Source organism: Hermetia illucens, chromosome 1 (assembly GCF_905115235.1).
Source record: "Hermetia illucens chromosome 1, iHerIll2.2.curated.20191125, whole genome shotgun sequence".
Classification (NCBI taxonomy): domain Eukaryota; kingdom Metazoa; phylum Arthropoda; class Insecta; order Diptera; family Stratiomyidae; genus Hermetia; species Hermetia illucens.
In genome coordinates this window covers 63083609-63106045 of record NC_051849.1, presented here as the reverse complement: position 1 = coordinate 63106045, position 22437 = coordinate 63083609, and the positions used below count along the sequence as shown (strand labels likewise).

General features: G+C 41.2%; 2 protein-coding genes across 2 annotated transcripts in view; one reads left to right on the top strand and one right to left on the bottom strand.

Annotated features, from left to right (window-relative positions):
• LOC119652486 (tetratricopeptide repeat protein 21B-like) overlaps positions 1-3791 on the top strand; it is a 17109-nt gene extending 13318 nt beyond the window's left edge. Inside the window, exon 8 of the mRNA XM_038056669.1 lies at positions 2455-3791. Within this exon, the coding sequence (XP_037912597.1) occupies positions 2455-3513 (1059 nt within the window). The 3' untranslated portion in view covers positions 3514-3791. The remainder of the gene's footprint in view (positions 1-2454) is intronic.
• LOC119652494 (proton-associated sugar transporter A) lies at positions 3782-22437 on the bottom strand. Its single transcript, XM_038056679.1, has 8 exons — positions 21828-22437; positions 11201-11463; positions 10845-11129; positions 10683-10784; positions 10353-10612; positions 9789-10222; positions 4234-4408; positions 3782-4166 (listed from the first exon to the last, which is right to left on the bottom strand). The coding sequence occupies exons 1-8, from the start codon at positions 22013-22015 to the stop codon at positions 3936-3938; spliced, it is 1938 nt and encodes a 645-aa protein (XP_037912607.1). The 5' UTR covers positions 22016-22437; the 3' UTR covers positions 3782-3935.

Below are 22437 nucleotides of genomic sequence, written 5' to 3'. Positions count from 1 at the left end.
AGGGTTCAAATTTTTCAAATGCTTATTTTTTTTTCTTTTTAAAAAAGAGGAGATCTCGATGAAACTTTGCCTAAATGCTGCTGTAAAAAACTTTTTATCTGCTAAGGATTTTTATATAAAACATCAACAATAGATGGCGTGGGTGATTTTGGGTCACTAGACAAACAAAATGGCGGCTTTTTTAAATTTGCCTGTTTTTTACCTCTAAAAACTTGATTTAAATCGAAGTATCTACCACCAATCTATCCCATCATAGCTCATTCTATTATTTTGAATGTGTATAATGACATAATCAAATTTCTAGGCGATTGGTCAAGTGTTTTTTAAGATTTTGTATGAAACAAAACTTTATTAGAATCGATTTAATGTTTGCCTAGCTGTCTGTCATACCCGATTTGTTCGGAAACGGCTGGACCGATTGTCATGAAATTGGCGAGAACGTGTGGTCTATGAATCCCTTTACATATGGCAAGTGGCGCTCATTCTTAGAACGATATATGCACACATAAAGTTCATAATAGTGTTACGTTCTTGTTTTCCGTAGCTCGTATCACTGCATTGCGTAGCACTGGGCAAAAACCCATTCTATAACTTTAATATAAGCGTTTATTTTGCACTGAATTATACAACCATACTGCACAATTAATTATGGAACAATTCATTCAACTAGTACAAGTCGAGGCGACCTATTCTAACTCTGGAACTAGACTGACTTCGAGGGTGGACTCCTGGCCCTTTTGTACCCCGCGGAACATTTCAGAAAGGCATACAAACATTTTGCTACTTGGCGCCTTTGACGAGATGTCGTTACTGGCATTAGAGTCAACTATTAATAATTTTCCTAAGTGTTCGCCCTACTGTAATACAATTTTGGTGTCCTGACTAATTGTCATTACTATGATTTACATTGACATCACACATAGTTTGCCCAAAGTGATTTCCGTCACAATACAGGATGAACTAGAGCGGGAATCAGTCTGCCTTCTGTCGATCGAGCTATTCCTTTATGGGTTCCAGAAAGATTTTTTCTATTATCTTGGTGACAGCAGGAAGCACGCGAGATGCGTGCCCTTTTGCAGAATATTGACGATAGTCCCTTTCTTCCATCCACTGGGAAAGATCTCAATTTCCTTGAATTTACGGATGTGTGGAAGAAGTAGCTCTGCAGAGACTGCAGGGGCTGCAAGGAGAAGTTCCGCAGGGGATTGTCAAGGCCGGCGGCTTTACTCAGGTGAAGCGGGTTGATGGCAAAGATAATTCCGTTCCTGTTGGAAAAAGCAATCCGTATCCGTATGTTATGATGACTTATCATTTCATCCACAAGAGGTGAAACTTGTTACTCGATTCGGCATCGTGGTGAGTTGCTCCTTTTACTTCTTCAGCTTCTGATCAGCGTGAATGAGAAGCTTACTGTTAATGTTCCTTGCCGCATCGCCGAAAGTTCTACGAGACCTGCAAGTTCTTTTGTGATGCGGTATACGGTAGCAAAACCGTTTCTGCTTGCGGAGTTCCAGCGTTTGCGCTCACCCCAGCTCGCAGCCATCATCAGGCAGTTTTGATGGTAGCTCAGTGTTGATCAATATTAGAGGGTTGTTTGTGTGTTTAGTTTGTGACGTTTGACCAGCAAGATAGATCTCCCTGTGATGGACTACAGCCGGATTGCGGAAACGACCTGTATTGAATTTGGAGCGCAGATATTCTGTTCCTCTTTAACCAGAAGCCATAGTGTCGCGCAAGCGAACGTAAGCGACCATCATATAATATTTGCTTCTGAGGTCGATGTCAACATCATTTTTGTAATCATGCCTCCTCAGCACTTGCCCGAACATGGTGTTTTCAGGACTCACTCATTTACGTTTAAGGAGCCCCTTCTAAACTGTATGTAATTGGTCGTAGATAGTATCCTTCTCCTCTGTATCAGAAATTTCCGTTGGTACGTACCACTGCATAATTGTGATGCCCTTAATCTGGACTGAAGTCTTGCAGTCAAGATCCTGTCAAAAACCAGTTCCTATGTAATGAGAGTGCACCTTGCGATAGTCATCAATTACAATCGTACACCAGATTCGCGTCTGCTACCATTTGGCTTTTCAGAGTGCAGAAGCACAGTACTGTGAATGGGAGAGAGAAGCACTCTCCAGAGTCCCACCATATCACTCTACTTAGGCCCAGAATATCCAGTCTATGTCACCGGAATCCTCACCGAATTGGAAAATGTGAGCATTCTGAGGACTCTATCCCTTTTAGCCGCCTCTTTAAAGAATACTTTCAAACCTTACGTTCGATATCGATTCATCTTATTTATAATTACCATTTGTGATTCATTACATTTCATTCAGTTTCATTTCAATCACATTAAATATGATCACGTTAATCTAATTCTTCCAAACATTATGAATGGAAAAATGTTCTTAATAGCAAGGTTTTATTGGTATCTTTCATTCATCTTTTCAGATGGACTTCGACAATGCCGCTTACCATTTCTCACAACTGCTTCTCGGTCAACCAACTTACTGGACTGCTTTGGCGCGTCTCATTGAAGTAATGCGGAGATCCGGCACATTGCAGGATGCAGTTGCTTTTCTCCAAAGAGCCGAACAAAATGCCGTTAACGCTACAACCAATGCTGGCTTCAATTACTGCAAGGGCTTATTCGAGTGGTACAATGGCAACCCAAACGCAGCCTTGCGATTCTTCAACAACGCTAGACGTGATTCTGAATGGGGTCAACAGGCGATATTTAATATGATAAATATTTGCATAAACCCAGACGGTGACTTGCCAACGGAGGGTGGAGCGATTGACAATGTTGAGGACATCGATTTTAAGGATTCGAGGCTTATAGCTTTGCGCACGGCGGAGAGATTATTGAAAGAATTGAAGCCTAGACCAGGAGGAATGGACAATGAGGCAGTGAATCATAGATTGTTGAAAAATTTCTTGCAGCTGTCGTCGCGCCAAAAGTACAGCATTGAGGCCGCCCTCAATGATTTTACTGATATCGCATCACAAGAAGAGTACAAAGACCTAGTTGGTCCTATCTTAGGCATGGCATCCGCGCATGTACTTCTGAAACAAACCCAGAGAGCGAGGAACCATTTGAAGCGTATTGCAAAGAATCCTTGGAATTTCGAAGAAGCGGAATATTTAGAAAGGTGCTGGCTCTTGTTGGCTGACATTTACACACAGTCAAGCAAATACGACATGGCGCAGGATCTATTGCATCGTGTTTTAACCCACAATAAATCGTGTGCAAAGGCATACGAATTCTTGGGTTATATTTCCGAAAAGGAGCAAGCTTATCGTTCAGCCGCAGCAAATTATGATAATGCTTGGCGTCTCTGTGGTAAATCCAAACCTCAAATAGGATATAAGCTTGCTTACAATCATATGAAAACAAAACGTTATGCCGACGCCATTGATGTATGCCAGCAAGTACTTAAAATACATCCAGATTATCCGTCCATCAAGAAAGATATTTTAGATAAGTGTAGGAATAATTTAAGAGGATAAATTCTCTTGTTTTCAGTTACGAAGATTAAGAAAAAGAATAATTGATCTCAACTAAGAGCAGATTTCATAGTGTTCATGTTCAGTAAAGATCATATCGGGGATGTGATAACATAGGAGAGTTACTCGATTTTATTGACAAAATGATAAGCTCAGCACCTGTGACAGTTTCTTAACAAATTTTTCCAGCTTTTTGGATATATTGGTATCCATCACCATCATTCGCACTTCAATCTTCAAGTTAAAATATTTGAAATAAAAAAAACACTTCTCTCACAGTATTTTGCTTTATTTAATCTATTATATATTATTCTCTACAATTTTCAACGAGTCGGAAAAATGCTATAATTATTTGATTTACATACTAACAACATGAATACTGATACGATGAATATTTTTGAAACTCAGTTCCAAAAAATATTACTTTACAAATCTAAATACATGATTTGCGTTGCAGACAATGCCCCGCAAAAACTCAAGAAACTCGCAACACTTACAACGGCTGTTGTCGTCCCCGACCATGTAACTATCGTCCCCATGCACATTGATAAGATGAATTGCGCTAAGAACACCATGCTGCTGACTATGGCAATGTCAGTTCCCAAACCGCGAACCTCAGTTCCTAGTTTTGCTTCTCCTTCTGCTGTTAACTCGAACTGTTGAAGAAACATAGTGTCGGTAAAAGTAAAGGAAGAAAGGTTGTGGAGCTAGTTTATTAGTTACCGTTCCTTGTGAGTGATAGTGAGCGATCAGCAGATATGGCATAGTGAAGAGGGTCGAATACATCACGCCGGCAGCCCAACTGAAGACAATTACGCTAAATTTTGCACGTGTTAGGGCCATAAGAGTCATTCCAACGCAGTAAAATAGTAGCCCGCCTACATATACTTTTTTGGCTCTGATGGGAAAGATTTGTTAAGATATTTGGAATTGCATTTGGTATTAAACATTGTGGAATATTGTGGAAAATTTCTACACATATTATGTCCTAGCAGGCAGCGATTTGGATGCATTGCATGATTCTCTTTTTCCATTTTTATTCACCAGTTTCAGCGAATATTGTCCAGGGAATCAATTTTTTAATAACGAATGGAACAGAAATGAGTGAAGCTAATAGTCCCTCAGGAAGATCACCATATTCCACCAGAGTAAAGGTAATCAAATTCTTGGGGGTGTACTTATGGGCTGCTCTTCAAGATCTACTGCTTCTCGATAGTTTCGCTCCTGCTCTCTAATCACCCCCCGACTGATCACTTCTTGTAATTATCGAATATCCTGACTGGTACCCTTAAGCAACTTTCTGCTTTCCCCTGCCAATTTTTCAGCTCTTCGGATGCTCTCCTCCACTGGTTTTGGAATCTCATAGGCTTTACTTCCTATTTGCTCAATTTGTGATACATTGACTATTCATTCTACTTCTCTACAGTATCCTCTTGGGTCTCCATAGCTTTTCTGAGGCCGTGCTCCAAACACCGTGTAAGTTTAGTCCCACGGTCTCCTTCAGACGCTGATTGATTTCGCGACGACTATCAGAATTTTGCTGTGGGTAGCACACGGGACTGGTTTATACTGAGTGCAGTCCCAGCATTCACGTCAATGGATACGAGGTCTATCTAACACTTCTACCGCAACTAAGGAGTACAGCGTCCGAGTTATCCAGTGTAATTCCACGCTTAAGACCACAAACGGCTCAGCTCGTGATGTGTGCACAAGTACAACCACTAACGCAAATAACTAGGGTCGAGAAGACCTCCTCTATGAATTCTCTTGGAGCATATGCTCTCAGAGGGTCATTCCGGTTCCCATGGTACCGTAACTTATGGTGAGGATTCGTGGCAAGAACCAATTCAAAAGAATCCCTTACAGACTCGGGTCGAAATACCCTCCTTGAGTACGTGAGGATGGTGCCCCAATGTAATTCTAAACTGGAATCGGCCCATTGCGGAGACCCGGACGATAACTTTCCACCAGTTAACTATGGTTGCCGTACAGTAGAAAATCTTTATTGCTGCAGAAGAGAAATCATTTCGGTCAACAAATAACTATGACATCTTTTCTCAAACAGTTCGACTACGCTGATGACATCTGTTTGCTCTCTCACCGGACCATGGGCTTAGAGAGAGAGGCAAGTAGAGTTGGATTGAAGACAAACGCCAACATAACCAAAATACTTAGTCGGACAGGTCATCGCGCTCTTCCTATCTGTATTAATGGCTAGAGCATCGAAGGCGTCGATCAAATTGTGTATCTAGGAACTAGAATGCAATTATTTTAACACTAAGACCAAGTTGAGAATCTTCCTTTTTTTCTGAACAGTAGCAGGGGAGTAGGATATACAAAGTGACCCCCACTGTCACTAGAAAAATCTAAGCTTTCGTCAACATCCATTTGCTTTGTATTACAAACGAAGAGCTTGCTCGAGACACAAGCCTGGCAATCGTACGCAATATGATCGGAAGGCGGAAGTAGCAGTGGATAAGTCACACATTAAGGAACAGCGACAAGCAGGGAACTGAAGTGAATTTTAGATAACCGACTAACTGAACAGAATGATGGCGTGTAGTTGCGGTTGACGCGTTATATCCCACTAAGAACTGCTGACTGTGGATACACGAGTGGAGTTGCCAGTGAACAAAGTGCAGGTTAGCATACGCAGGAGCAAAAGAAAATTGCCAATGTTCTGAATAGGAGAGTAGAAACTGCCGCAAATATAAATGATTTTAGAACCTTAAGTTTTCCAAGTGGTCGGTCGATGATCTTATGAATGACGTTAACGCTTTGCTTTAATGGTGCCAGAACCAGTTCATCCAGATGAGGCGGCTAACATTGACAGTAACTCCAGGGAAGCAGTTTAGTTTTATCAAAGTTCGGATCCCCACTTATTCAGAAGTTTTAGGAATCAGTTCTTCCCTAGTAAATAGCAGAAGGAAATGATCGTTAAGATTCCGAAGAAGATCATTCACCTGGAATGGGTTGATTGGAATGATGTTCGTGTACTTTTTATTCCTGTTGCAACGATAGTAGCTAATATAACCCCACAATATAATACGCTACAAAACACCTACAAAGCCTGATCGGCAGAGGGTCATCAATTTCGAGAGAGAAATTCCGAAAAAATGTTCTGCCAACGGCGCATCGGAAGTTGTTCAACGCATTAACATTAACATTTTTCCAAAATCTCAACAACATCAGGATGAGGCTGTCCCTCACCAAAGATATTCCTGTGCTGCTATCTGGGAGCGGTGCATGGATAGTGGCCGGCATATTTACTGGCAAGCTCTTAAGTTTTTATCTACGTCTTGTGATTGGGGTGTTCAAAAGGCACAGGCCGACAGGTGGGTTGCCTTGGAGTTGCATTGCACAGAACAGTGGATGAGTAATTCAAACTTCTCAGAAAGTCCTGGGAGTAGCTGATGCGTATAACTAAGCTCCGAGAATGATAACGCATAAGTGTCATATATTCACTATAGAAATCATGAAGCATTAGGGTGGCCAAAAGACTATTTCCAAATGACTTTTGTTACCCATAAGTCATGATCTTCTAGTCACTTCAACGCAAGGCGCGGTCGGTGATGGAGTTCTGACAAAATTGCTAAAATGGTTACTGACGTGTGAGCTGGAGCTCCGCGGTCAATTTACAATCAAACTTATAATATGCACAACCCATCGTATAAGAAGAAAATTCCAAAGAAAGACGAATTGAGAAACACTGTAACTGACAAGGTGTTACATTGCTGAACTTTGTGAAGTAGGTTTTAGCTCCACTCGGAAATAGAATAAAAGGTAGGAGGCAATCTGGTTCGTAGCCTTAACTTATGAACGATCCGGCTCAATAGGTTGCGGAGGGCAGATCTTTTAACCTATATAGGGGAGGATGATCCATCCCAGAAAGTCTATGAAGGCAATAGCTATGGTAGAACAAGAAGACATAGCAGACGCTGCCTCAGATGGAGCAATGGCGTAGGCCAAGATGTCAGACAGCTTTTAGGGATATTGAATTAGTGGACCTCGGTGCAAAGCCGGGATGGCTGGAAATCCTTACTAAGGCAGGCGTAGACCGGATACTGGTTGTTGCGCCGTTGATAATGATTAATAAAGGCCTTAGAAAGAAACTCCGGTCCCAGAGTGAAAATCATACGGATCTAAGGTGAAAATTGTGCGAGTCTCTATATTATCCTTTGTTTTAATTGTAATTCTTATTAAGGGCCCCGAGAAACTCCGGGCGCGTAGGGAAACCTCCTCGTTTCACCTCCCCCCGTCAGTCCTGGAAGCAATCTATGGAAAGAAAGGCTTCACAAAAAGAAGGGGATACAATCACTCAAACACTCTTATTACTGATCACAGAGCAGTAGAATGGAATCATCCCTCTGTATCAGTTGTGGAATTTGAACGGGCGTTTAGAACGCTCAATCATGAAGTATGATAATATGGGTTGCCTTAATGCCCTGTTCTAATTTTAAAACTCTGCAAGAATATCAACCTGATTGCACTATGCGACGTCAAACCAAACCAACCCTTCCGACTGCTCATTGGAGTCAAATGAAGATGTCACTTCTTCCAATGTATACCGTGCTGTGTAAATTAATATTCAAAAGCCCAGTGATGCAGGGCTATCAAGTAGATACTATTCATTCGACTAGAGGACATGGGATACGCTAATGACATATAAACGAGGACCTGCAAGACGATTTAGGTAGGTCAGGGTCAGGGAAAGGCAAACGGTCAGTTCCCTGGAACTCGGCATACGGAAGACGTTCAAAACTTTTAAGCAGCTATTACGTATTAGTTGTTTGATCCGCGTGAGAGAAAGTCCTCGAAAATGAAAAGCTTGTCATCTGGATCTCTTCTACAAAAGTTTCAACGAATCTCATAGAAAATACTCAATAGACGACAGAGAGTTTGAGGCCATTTATAGCGCCCTCAATTACCTTTGCGATTTGTGTGGGAGTCATATCGCTTCGAATCAAACCGACATTACTCAACTGTATCAGTCAATCAATATCATTATTATGCACGTTACAGGTGAAGGAAATATTCCTACGGATGTCTTTTCTCGCATCCAGATCATTGACATCCCAGTCGCAATCAGCCTATTGAAATTGAAGACAACTCAGGTCGACATTGAACTTAAACGCCTTTTTGAAATTAGCTCGAGTCTGAAGCTTGTAACAGCTAAGAGTGGATAATTCGTATGTGTCAACCTAGTTCATCATCGCTACATTCGTGCACCTTCCTGCAGATGCAAATTCAATATCATCCGTGGTCCCAAGCACCTCGGTGGAAGAGTTATAAAAAAGGTGACTTCTAATAGGCACGTGTGAGCAGGGCTGGCCAAGGACATTGCTCCTTGGACTCGGCTTTGCCTGCCTTATCGGCGATGTTCCACTTCGCACTTCGATAAGTAAGACCGCTTCCTAGGCCCTGTAGATATACTTCCCTGCATTGATCGTTTCACCCACTTGTCCCAAGCCACTCCCCAATGAGAATAGCGCAAATAACATTTCAACGCTTTCACCGCGACATGGATTCCACATTTTGACCCTTTGGTTCAATTCAGGAAACTTCACAGTAACAGCTTTGAAAGATGGCATTGGAGTTTTTCCAGGCGAGTTACTCTTTGGAACAACTCTCCGTATTCTCGAAGAATTTTTCTTTGACACTAATTATAAACCAGAAACAATTTCTTTTCTCGACCATCACCGAGAGAGATTGTGTGTGATCCAAGAAAAGGTTAAACCGTCTTTGTAACCTTCATACGAAGATCCTTAACACGCCATCACCGACATTCTAGAAAAAAGTCGCATTCGCTCGCTGGAAGGGAGGTAGTGCGGCCACTAATAACACGACTTAAGGTGAGAAGTTTACCACAGCAATGTTTAGGGTACACTTTTCTGAGTTAATCGTGTAACAGAAGGACGGAATGGACGCGCTTAAAAATTAAAATGATGCGATGTGTTTAAAATTGCAACAACTTTACAGTAGAGGGGATGTCCAGAGCATTTGGCAAGCATGGGGGTTTGACACCTACCAATTTAAGATGAAATGACAATGAATAGGCTCTAGGCTCTTCCCAAAGGAAAAGGGATTTATTTTTAATACAAAGTCACCACTAGAACTACAGGATGCAAAAGTAATCGGGAGCAGAGTAAGTTTCTTAGAAAGTCCTAGGGATAGCCTATAACAAATAGCTTAATGCGTTCCCACGGGGGGGGGGGGGGGGTTTACAATAATCAGATATTACATTACAGTCAAGGAGTTCATACTAGACTGTCACTTACCTGAATCTTTCAATTAACTTTTCAATAATCAACGAGTAGCAGGAGCATGACAGTGAGTACATTGCCATTCCCCAGCATCCAAATCGAACCCCTTCTTCATAAAGAATTTGTGCATTAGTTCCTTCGATAGCTTTTGGGTCACCATTAAAAACTGCTTCGCCAACAAAGTCCGTAAAATAGAGTGAATAGCATACGTGTGCCATCCAGCAGAATAGGTTGGTTAGACAAACCATTCGCATTGAATGTGGCATAAATACAATTGAAAGCAGATAATGGGATAGAGAGGCTACTGCTTGTTCCTGGACAGGTGGCAATTGTCCTGTTTCATCATTCACTGTAAATGAGGTTTCGTCGATATTCTCTCCGGGAACAGTTGCATATTCTGGTTTCAAAGGAGTTGCATACCGAGACTTCCGTGATTCTTGACTTTGTTCCTGTGAAGAGAATTAATTATATGTTGAGACAATAATTATAGTAAATCCAACATATAACTTATTTTTTTTTCCTTGTTTATGATCCCAAATAGGGGCGGGGGAAAACTGCCTTAGACTTTCTTATACTTACAGTTTGTGCTTCATTTGGTGCCTCTGGTTCTTCATTTAAAGTTCCGTATGATACGGGAGCTCCATTCTTTTCCAATTGAGACTCTTCGGTGGGTTGTCCTCCCTCGGCATCTTCATCAAAGGGTGGTTTAGGTCTTCCCTGAGATTCTAGTGCCCATAATGGTATTTCTTTGAAACTAGTCACCGTTGCAGATACACAGAAAACAAAGATGAATGTGATAAGGGTAAATACAGCCTTAACATGTCCGCCGAGTCGTCGTCCTAGAAATAATGTTTTTCGAAAATTAGCAAGAATTACCAAACAAATCCTGATATTTAGTCAAAATCTTACCTAAAGTAGTTGCATCCCAATTTATACCGCCCAAGGAATATCCCATGAATCCTCCCAATCCTGCCATAATTGTAAATGTGGAAAGTCCTTTCGCATGGTCATCTTAAATGTAACCCTTTTGAAGATAAATGAGTAAAAAAAGATTATGCATGCAGTATTCACCTGGAACCGTCACATCTAAGAGATACGCTCTAGAAGGACTCTGGCATGCATCTGCATCGAAATCCAATAAAACAGTTCCAATAATCGTAAAAAATATGCCCCAGGGATGCGATGTCTTGGGAACCTCCGCGACCTCACTTTCTGAAGCGGAGGTGCGATGAGGGGAAACGTTAATATTGTTGATCGTTTGGTTCGCCGTTACATTCATAGCAGAAATTTGCAGATGCGGATCTACGTCACCAAAAATATATCCTAGATTTTCTCCGTTCGGAACCAAAAGTAATCCTGCAGAACAAATGATTTAGTTAAGTCCTTTGAATCTTTTATTATCTTCCAGGACTTCTGTATCTGCCCACCTAAAAAAACTCCGATAGAAAGTAGAATAATGAAAGGTCGTCTTCGTCCCATATTTAGTTTGCATCTGTCGCTCATTGATCCGAGAACGGGTGTAAGGAAGAAGCCAACAAGTGGAGACAGTGCCCACACTAGGGTCATGTGCTGATGCTCCACGCCGATTTTCAATAGAGTTGGGGACACGAATGCAGTCTCGGCAGCATAAGAAAATTCTATTCCCATTACAGCAGCTGAGACACGAATCAGTTCCGTGCGTGTTTTCCTCCTAGGATAAAAATCGGGATTTAGAAAGGATTTTCAATACTTTATTGCTTTTGTAATGCTTTTTCTAACTCATGCTACGCAAATTTGAATTTATTCAGGCCAATATATATGTATGTTCGCATATATGTATCTCAATTGAAAATTGATTTCCTTTGAATAAGTTGAAAAGGAGGATATGAAATCCTAGTTAACATGTACGGAATGGCATCGTGATATGTAGGTTCGGGATTTGTTGCAGATATTAGGTATGTTCATTATATTGTATCTATTTAAATAAAAGGATGACGTACCGTAATCCAGATAAGGAATTTCGGCTGATTTCATTCACTATGCTAGAATTAAGCCTAGTGCATAATTTATGTAGTTTTCTGAGGGGGGGGGGGGGGGGGAGGGTTCTCCCTTGATTGATTAAATATATAAATTCTACATTGAGCTCCGTCATAGACGGATTTAAGCGGGTTTACTATAAAAGAGCAGGAGGAAAGAGCTACTATTGTTTGAATGGCTGGGTAAATCCTAGGCATCTCAAGGAGTAGGTGTGGTAAACTCCTCTCGGAATAATAGCATTTACTATTAAGCCGGAAATTCGGTGCCTCTCTGAAGTAGTGACTCGTCTACCAACTGCGGGGTTTGAAATTCAGTCAAAGTATTCCTTGCTTGAATAAAACATTTCTCGACGACGTTATCGAGGCTCCCAAGTAAACCCGTTTGCTCCAATTTCCGTGATAATTTCAGCGATACAGGCTGAACATCCTTTGATTACAGGAGGTAAGATGGTCTGACTGTACGGCCAATTCTTTTCCTTGTTACGGCACTGCGTTGCTATACTTTGACAGTAAACGTGAATCCAATTTCGGATTAATGCTTACCGCTTGATGCGCCCCCATGCACTGGCAATAAGTATCAGACAGAATATTAACTGGGAGATTCCAATCCGGAACGCGAAACATTACAATAGTGGAGCGTCACGCAACAATGGAGTCTTTCGATGTAGGATGTAGAATGATGATGAGCTATGAGCAACTCAACGCAGCCCTGAAGAGATTTCCTAAACGTGACGTGAGTTTGATAATACTTTCCTCGAACATATGATGGCGGCAACGGTTTTGGGAGCCGTAAAGACAGTGATGAGAGGTTTTCGACTTTCTATAACTTCTAACGCCTCGTAATTGGCGGAACACCATTCCAGCACGGGGTCATTCATAGGGTCAGCTAAGTTTCAACAACCTACGTGTCATAGTTGCCGGTCATCGAAATATGTTTCAGCTTTCTCCTGGTTTTCCCGAGAAGACGTTTCTCCTCTACTGTTCTGCCGCTTTCTAATCAACACGTCTACCCGGATTTGGCCGTACGTTGACGCTTCTACTTGTTCGTGATTGTGTTGTCCAAAAGTAAACCGATAATACCATCGAGTAGTTCAGTTTAGTGGGGGGAGCCGCAGCTCCAAGCACTCAGACCTTTGCTAGGCCCATTGCACTATCGCCGGAGATCGCCTATTCATCGAACTCTCGCCGACGGCGTTCGCAGGCTTTCACGAATCTGAGAACATTCTCCCGAGACAGAGAATGCGCAAACTCTTTGCTGAAAAAATCCTAACCGAGGTATCTTCGTCTGGGGTCTGAGGAGACTGGGAAGCTGCATGCGAAATGCAGCCCGCTTTTCTTCCTACTCACATTGGCTGCATATGGCCGATACCACCAGTCTATTTTTTCCATGTGGTAGTTTAAGGAGCAGTGTCCCGTTAAAAGTTGTACTAGTGTTTTAATGTCCCACTTCTTAAGGGACAATAAAAATGCCCCCATAGCGGCCTCAGGTTCCTTCACGAAGATTTTCGCCTGCCGGCAGAAGTTCAAATTTCTTCATTCGGCTGCGTGAATCCTTGCTTATTCCCCCTTCAGAGTAGACTTGACAGTAGATGGCCGGATGGCAAAAGCTGGTTCTGGCCCCACCATTGTGGATTCGGAACCGTGGCGAACCAGTCTGCCAGCTTCCTCATAACCAGCGATCTTTGAGTGCCCTGGCTCCCACATTAGGAATGTTTCATTCAGTCGGCCAAGTTTCAAAAGCATTTGATGACAGCTCCACACCAACTGGCTTCGTATGTCGTTGCTGGTTACTGCTTAAAATGCTGCCCGACTCTCGGACCAGACTCGAATGATGCGACCCCTATATTTTTGCCGCAAACATTCTTCTGCTGCCAATAAAATGGTATATATCGGATTTCCAGAGAACACCTTTGCGCTCAATCCCGACAATGAAGATTATGAAGTCTGTAATCCCAAAATATTCATGGCCATTTATCGATTATTCTTCTTGGACGCATGACCGTATGATTGGCCGCCTTTCCACGCACCAATTGTATCAAGCCTATATGCATCGTCAGCTGCTTTCCGTTTTATCTCCAAATGGATTGGGGGTAAATTTAGAATAGCTTCGGGTGCCACGGTCGGCATACAACTCATTGCTCCAGTAATACTTAGGCAATTGAGCCTCTGAATCTGCGTCAGCAGCTCCCTGCTGTTAGCAAAGTTCAGTCTCCGGTACTAGACGATGCACGCATACATTGAAATGGATTTTATTATGGATCTATTCATCCATTGAATCCGTTTTGGTGAAAGTCAGATCTTACATATCGTAGTCCTACAGCACCAGAACAATCCGCAGGATTTTTGGTATTGTTCCTGGATATTTATAGTTATATTATATTATATACTAAAATTTTGCATGCATTTATTTGGGAACTGAATCTTCAGAGCTCGGAAGGGAAGGAGACTTCGTTTCCTAATGGGGTGCTTTTGAATAGTTAACATCATTTTTCTTCCATATTTAATTTAGTAGATATTTTATCTACTTTGCTTTAAATTCATTCTTAAGTTCTTTTGTTTCCTTTTATTTTATTTCATATATATTTTCATTCTTATCTTTATTTCTCTTTGTTTTTAATGTTGTGTTAATATTTCTTCCTTTTTTTAAAAAAAATATTTATATATTTAATATTTAATAAATATTTAATTTTTCCTCTTTTAATACAAAAAGTATTGATTTTCGTCGAATGAAATCTTAACCTTTTTTATTTTCATTTTCAGGTTTACCTCGCATGTTGATCATTCGGTAGGCGCGCGCAAACCCCCTTTTTGTTTATTTTCCAGGATTCGGTGCTGATCCAGGTACTGAAAGGGACACGTTAATTTTAATAATATAATACGCGAGGGATCAAAGCGTTCAAAGACCCCACCCCCTCCCCCTTCATGATCAATTTCGCGGTCTTTTTCGGTTTTTGGGATAGCTTTCCCCTCTTGGTCGTCTCCGGCCACTTAGGATGGCCTTTTGGCCATCTCCAATACCAATTTGTCATTATAACTGGCTCTCGGAAATGCGATTGTTTTTTATATGACTTGAGAATATAGGAGGCGAAATTATTAACCATCTTGCGATTCGATGTCTGCACATCATTATCCACGGCGCAACAACCAGTATTCGGTTTAGGCTTGCCTTAATAAGGAACTCCCAGACACTCCGGTTTTGTGCCGAGGTCCACCAATTCGACATCCATAAAAGTGTGGCATCCTGACTTACGCCATTGTTCTATCTCAGGGAAGGTCTGCCATATCTTCTTTTTCTACCCTTTTGCCCTTACCCTTGTAGTCTTTACGGGCTACATCCTCATCCATATGAATTAGGTGACCCGCCCACCGCAACCTGTTAAGCCGGATTTTTTCCATAACCAGATGGTCGTGGTATTGCTCATAGATTTCGTCCATCCTTATGTAGGGGGCCAAAAATTCCGATATGTCTGTCACACGCATTTCTCTCGGAAACGGTTAATGCCATTAACACAAAATGGTGGTTGGTGGCAAGGTGGCAACTCACAGTATGCATGAGCGTTCATGGATGCATACTGTGAGTTACATCACTCCACGTCGAATCAAATATAGTAATGTTGAGTATCAAATGAAAGCTCTCAGTTAGTAGTTTCCCAAGCCCTTGTTGGAAAGATAGGAAGTGCAAGGGGTCCAAAATGATCATTTCTTTTACGGACCCATTCTCAGGAACTATCCAACCCAAAAATCTGAAAAAAAAAGAACAGGTCTATGGTGGCATACGATGCCTAGGCTCCCAAATACCCCATACCGATATCTGTTCAAATAAAGTTAATAATAGTATATTGGCATAATTTCTAGTAATTAACCGCAAAAGTTCATCCTAGAAATACAATTTGGCAGAAATGTAGGTTATAGCAGAGAGTATGATCCTGCAAAGTTTGGTGGAAATCGCAGTATTACTAACAAAGTTATAATAGCCCAAAGATGTCCTTCTGTTCAAATTCAGGACTTTGAATGCCAGTATCTCGCGAAAGTGGATATTCCCACATAATACATGCATATAATATTTGGTAGGTGATAATGGGACAAATGTCCACCCAAATGTTTTTTATAAAATACATACACAAAACATTATTAGAATCGGTTCAATGTCTGTCTGCCTGTTTGTCTGGCTTTCTGTTTGTTACACCCGATTTATTCAGAAATGGCTGAAATAATTGTCACAAAATTTTGTGAGAACATGTGGTCTGTGAATCCCCTTACGTACAACAAATGGCGCCATTTTATGTTAAGTTTAAGGCGGAGCTCCCCATATAATATATGAAAGGGGAATAATATTTTTTTCACAGAATACGGTCATGTTGGGTATCAAATCAAAAGGTTCGATTAGGACTTTCTGAAATTGAAATTATTTCTGATATTGGATGAAATATAAGGGAGTGATGGTTCAAAATATATGCCCAGAAAAGTGTAACAGTTTTCTCTCTCTGAACCTATCCAACTGAAAAATATGAAAAAAAATCACAATGGTGTATCTCTACAAAATATAGGCCTCAGAATACGTCCCACCCCGATATCTGTTAAAATAAAGATAATAATAGTATATTACCATATTTTAGAAATGTACCTGAAACGCCCCTTAAGTTCATCCTAAATGTACATTTGGTATGAACACGCAAAATGCAACTATTATTAACAAAGATATAGAAGATCTCACTTTTGTATTTTGCGTGAATTTATCGCTATCTAAGACATGTATCATGTCATAACCATATAAAGTGAACTCATATGAATAGCTGGATAGTTGGATATATCTTTTAATATTTTGAATTGTTAGCTGAATGAATGCAAAAACGTGCATATGAAACTTCTCACACAATATGAACACAAAACCTTTGTACTTGAAGCTCCCGAGTCTGGAGAGCACAGGGGCGTGCAGTACGGGGGCATTGTGGTGCTGACGAACATACGCGGTGAATTTCGCCACTTTTCTTCACGCTTTGGAATAGCTCTGCCCTCACTAGCTTATATAAAAGGAGTTTTATTTTAGATTTGACTGGTTTTTCCTTCTAAACGTGTGAGGCAGGAGTTCAGGTTAATATCGACAGTAGTAAAGGACATCTGTAGGAGACAGAGCAAACTGTTGTGAAAGGCACACCTGCATTGAGCAGAAATTGACCTTTTCATTTATGGGGGTCATCCCGTGTGCCGGATTCACAGAATCGATTTTTTTTTGGCATCAATTATATCTAGATATAGTGTAGAATATATGGGCAAAGTGATTTTTTGATACTTGAAGTCATTCGGAAATTATAGTGTTAAACACGTAATAAGTCACATGCTAAATTTATGACGATCGCCGTAATAAAGCGCGTATTTATCGGTCGGAATGACGTTCGAATGGCGAAAGGCTGTACGTGTGTTTCTTAAAGAAACCTAAGCTTTATGGACTACGTATAGCAGATTAATGATCAGTTAAGATTTTATGGCTAAAAATCACATTCTACTTTTTAAATGCGTTTTTCTCGAAACAGCATATTGAAAATCGGCTGCCCCCATAGCCCAAAATCTTTTCAATGAAATCCGTTGAAATTTTCTGGACCTATTCAGAACATATTTCTACGGTTCGCAAACTAGGGTAATTGCGATTCATTCAGTAGTTTTTTTTATTCATTAAAGAAGCTTTAAAAAAACACCAAAATTCACAAAAAAAAGTTTAACACGGCGCCAAAAATTTAGCTTTTAATATTTTTTAACAATCCTAGTTTCCAGACTGTAGTTAAGTCTTGACGTTAAAATGCCGTTTACTTTTTTTCTTTAAGATGGTCGTAGCGCCCTCTAGCGTGGCAGCATACCTTTTTTGGGTGTATAAATTGCTCTGTATTTCAATAACGGACTATGCGATCGGGCTGGAAAAATTACTATGCACGCTCAGGATATCTAAATCTTCTTCACAAAAAATTTCTAAAAAAAGCCAAAAAAACGGCCTTCACACGGGATGACCCCCTTAAGTTCATCCTAGATGTGCAAAATTTGGTTCCACTATAATGCAATACACAGTTTTGGAGTTTGAAAAAAATGCAATTATTATTAACAAAGTTATAGAAGAACAAAGTTTTGTATTTCATGTGAATTTATCGCAATCTAAGACGTGCATGATGTCATGACCATATAAAGTGAATTCAAATAAACGGCGTAGATGGATATATCAATGAATATTTTGAATTTTTAGTTATGTATGAATGGAAAAACGTGTATAGGAAACTTCCCACACAAGATGAACACAAAACTTTTGTACCCGAAGCATCCAGCCTCCGAATTCCAACGTGTTTAAGTTACGCATTCCCGAGTCAAAGGGCAGTATAGGTCCCAGGGCGAAACGTGGATTGGTACCCACGATGGAGCATAAAACCTGGGAAATGCCTGCTGAACCAACACCAACAGCTTTACTACCAAACCCTATCTCCACCTCCACGTGGTGCCCGCAAGGAGCTCTTTCTTAACGAAAAGCTGCAGACGGTGAAGGATGAAGGCGAGTCTCCCGCGCCTAAAAACGGGACAAATTGTATCAACTGGTCCTCCAGGTTGGGGGTTGGGTAGGGCTGATAACCTTACACGGAAAACAACTTGTTACAAAGTCACAACAGGAGCCTCGGACTGGACGGATTACACAACGACGAACCCGGCAACGACAAAAAATAACGATTTGCGCATTTTCTTATGGAACGTGCGCTTCTTGTACAGAGAAGAAGCTGCTGAGCAGCTAGCCAATACCCTGTCCCAATATAGGGCTGATGTAAAAGCGTTACAGGAGATGTGTTGGACTCGGACCGGTTTCCTGGAGAAGAGCCACTACACCATATATTATAGCGGTCATCCAGTAAACCATGTGCTCGGAGTAGGTTTCTTAGTCAGCCGAAAAACAAAACCTGGTGTTATCGGGTTTGAAAATATAAGCGAAAGGCTATGCACTCTGAGTTTGCGAGGCAAGTTTAGAAATATAAGCCTCATTAACGTTCGCGTCCGTACAGAGGAGACTGCAGAGTCGGAGACGGTTACCTTCTACGAGGCAGTAGAACGAACCGTCGAAGCCTGTCCCAGATATGATATCAAAATTATATTTGGGGATTTTAACAGTCAAGTAGGGAAGGAACATGTATTCAGGCGATACGTTGGCTCCCCTAGCGTACATAAGGATACCAATGATAACGGACCATGGATTATTCAATTAACAGGGTCACATGAAATGGTTGTTGGAAGTACCTGGTTTGCGCGGAAAGCGGTCCACAAACATACATGAACCCCTCCAGACGGGACCACTTTCAACCAAATTGACCACTTGATTGAAGGCCGCCAGCTCTCAGCCTTGATGAATGTCAGAACATATAGGGGGGCCAATATAGACTCGGACCACTATTTCGTTGGCATGGTGCTCCGAGCTCGAATAACAACACCATTCAGAATCCCCGCTGACAATCAGGTGAGAGTTAATATTGAAGTCAAGTCTGTGAACTAGAAAAGTACACGGAGCAACCGCACCAGGCGTGGAAGTTTTACCAACAAGTCAACAGGATGAAGCCTTATACACCTCGATGCTCATCCTGCCGAGACAAAGAGGGAAATCTGATTTCCGATAGAATGGGCATATTAGAGCGATGGGTTGAGCACTTTGATGAACTACTGAACAACCAGAACATCGGCGAGTTGGAGGTCCCGCCAACTGAAGACGACGGACAAATACTGCCATCACCAAGTATAGAAGAAACAGTCCGTGCAATTCATCGGCTAAAAAATCTTAAGTCGCCAGGAGCCGATGGAATTACAGCCGAATTGGTTAAATATGGAGGCGACCAGTTACACTAAGTGGTTCATCAATTGATGCTCAAGGTATGGGACAACGAATCAATGCCTGACGTTTGGCAACGAGGCATTATTTGTCTCATACATAAAAGGCGAGATATCACACAGTGCACCAATTATAGAGGTATCACTTTGCTGAGTACCATCTATAAGCTATTCTTCGCTATCTTGCTAGGCCGGATAGCCCCATACGCCCAGAACATCACTGGCCCATACCAAAGAGGCTTCACTCCAGGCAAATCAGCAACAGATCAGTTTTTCTCTGTGCGGCAAGCGACGGAAAAACTGTTGGAATATGGACAACAGATGCATTATCTACTCATCAACTTTAAAGCCGCCTATGATACCATGGCCAGGGTAGAACTGTACACGGCCTTGAGAGAATTCGGCTGACCTTCACCAATGTGCGAGGCCAGATAAAAGCAGCAAGATCACTCTCAAGGCCATTCGACATCAACAACATGGCATGGCAACGTCAGCACCGAAAACCAACCAATCAACAACATCAAATCACACTGGTTAAACGGGAAGAATAAGGATAGGAGAATACAACTTTGAGACCGTTGATAATTTCTCCTATCTAGGGTCGAAGATCACAACCGATAACAGCTACGACAATGAAATTCGCGCACGGTTGTTGTCAGCCAACAGAGCCTATTTCGGCTTACAAAAACTGTTCCGCTCGAAACGTCTAACCATAGGGTCAAAGCTCTTACTATACAAGACAATAAACTTGCCAGTCCTCATGTATTCCTCGGAGACTTGGGTTCTTAGCAAGAAGAAGTGCGAACTCTTGGTCGCGTTCGAGAGAAGAATCCCCCGAAGAATTTTTGGCCCCCTACATGAGGATGGACGATTCCGTAGCCTACATAACGACGAAATCTATGAGCGATACCATGACCGTCAGGTTGTGGATAAAATTCGGCACAATAGGTTACCGTGGGCGGGTCACTTAATCCGTATGCATGAGAATGACCCAGCCCGGAAGACAGCTTTTAGGGATATCGAATTGGTGGACCTCGGCGGTTAACCGGGATGTCTGGAGTTCATTATAAAGGCAGGCCTAGACCTGTTACCGGTTGATGATGATGATTCCCAGGTCTGACGAGCACCGGGGTGTGCAAGCGCTTTCCGACGGGACATTTCAGTAGCGGTGCATTGAGGTACTGGCGAACGTAGGCGGTGAATTTCGCCACTTTTTTTTAGGTTTTTGGGATAAGCCTGCTCTTGTTAGTTTATGTGAAGGAGTTTTATTTTTGATTTAACTGGTTTTTCCTTTGAAACGTATGAGGCAGGAGTTCAGGTTGATATCGACAGTAGTAGACAGACCAAACTGCTGTGAAAGTCAACCACACCTTCACTTAAAGTGGAAGAATGTTGAAAAGTGTCGCTTGTTTGCTTTTAGTTCATGGCTCTCAGTCCAACTAAATCTCCTTTTCTCTCGTTCTTGGATGACGCGCTAAAAAAGTTAGATGAAATTTTGCCCACTACATTTTAAAATCGTGATTTGGGTAGAGTTTATGTAGATAGAGGCTAAAAGTGAAAAATAATAATCTACGGTTGTTTCCAGAGAAAGCGGGATTACTAAACGGCGGTGGTTTGGTCAGAATTTCATCTTCATCTATTAATTGAAGAAACAAGCGTCCCGAGACTGTCAGATAGAAATGATATTATCTTGTAATGGAGTAGCCAAGTCAAACCTAATCAAAGGGGAAACAATCGACGCCCTCGAATAATTAGCCCTGAAGAGAATCATAGTAAAAGGACAAGGATTTATCTATAATCGAGTATATTGTAAAAAAAAATGTTATTTAAAATGTTGTTATTGATATGAATTCGCGAATGGGCAAGCAAACACATCTACATATAGGTATGTGCATCTAAGCCGGAGCATAAGAATGCACAATACGAAATAAGTAGTGGAAAGAAATAGAAAAGTTCCGAGTTATGTGTACATTTTGCTATTGATATTTTTTGTCTTGAACTTGCATTATTACGCCGTCTGGGCTGCTTTGAAGTCGAAGGGCAATGTCAGCTATTATTTGTCTCATTGCAAGAAATATATATATTTTTCTTAACAGTTTCCGTTTGATTTTCACCAATATTACAATAATTGATCATTAATTTTTTTCACATTCTAATTGCCAAGAAATTGAAAGCACATTTTTTTCTTAGAATTTACCTATACAGATGGGAAAAATCCTGTGCAGCGCTTGCATTCCCTTTGGCCTGTTGCATAGCAGCATTTTTGGCGAATTCCACCAAGGACTCAGGATGCTCTTCACGAAATGTGGAGAACCGTTCTTTGATACTGTCCCGCCATTCATGAAATCGCCCACCCCAACCTTGGTACTCATGTAGCTTTTCCATTTTCCGTATGTGGGATTAACTCTGTTTGCAACTTTTAATTGATTTGCTCCCCTAATCAAATTGAAACTGATTCAACTAAACTTCCTAGAATTCCACACCCACTAACAATATAATTCACTTTAGATATATCCATGAACTGAAAACTCTCCTTCACTTTAATGTAAAATTCATTTCCATCTTATCTTTCCTTATTAACTAATTTAATTAGCACAAAACAATGAAAACCGTTTTGTAATTTATTGGTCATTGATTAAATTCCGTTGATTGGCAAAGCAATATGTTATCGGAAATCACTTTCCACAAGATTTTCACTTCCGGTGCTGTTTCTCAGAAAGGATTCGAAGGTATCGCGACAGTCCTTTGGGAAGTTTAGTTGTGATGCGTCCCGATTGAAATCTTTACGCTGCTTGATGCTGGAAGAA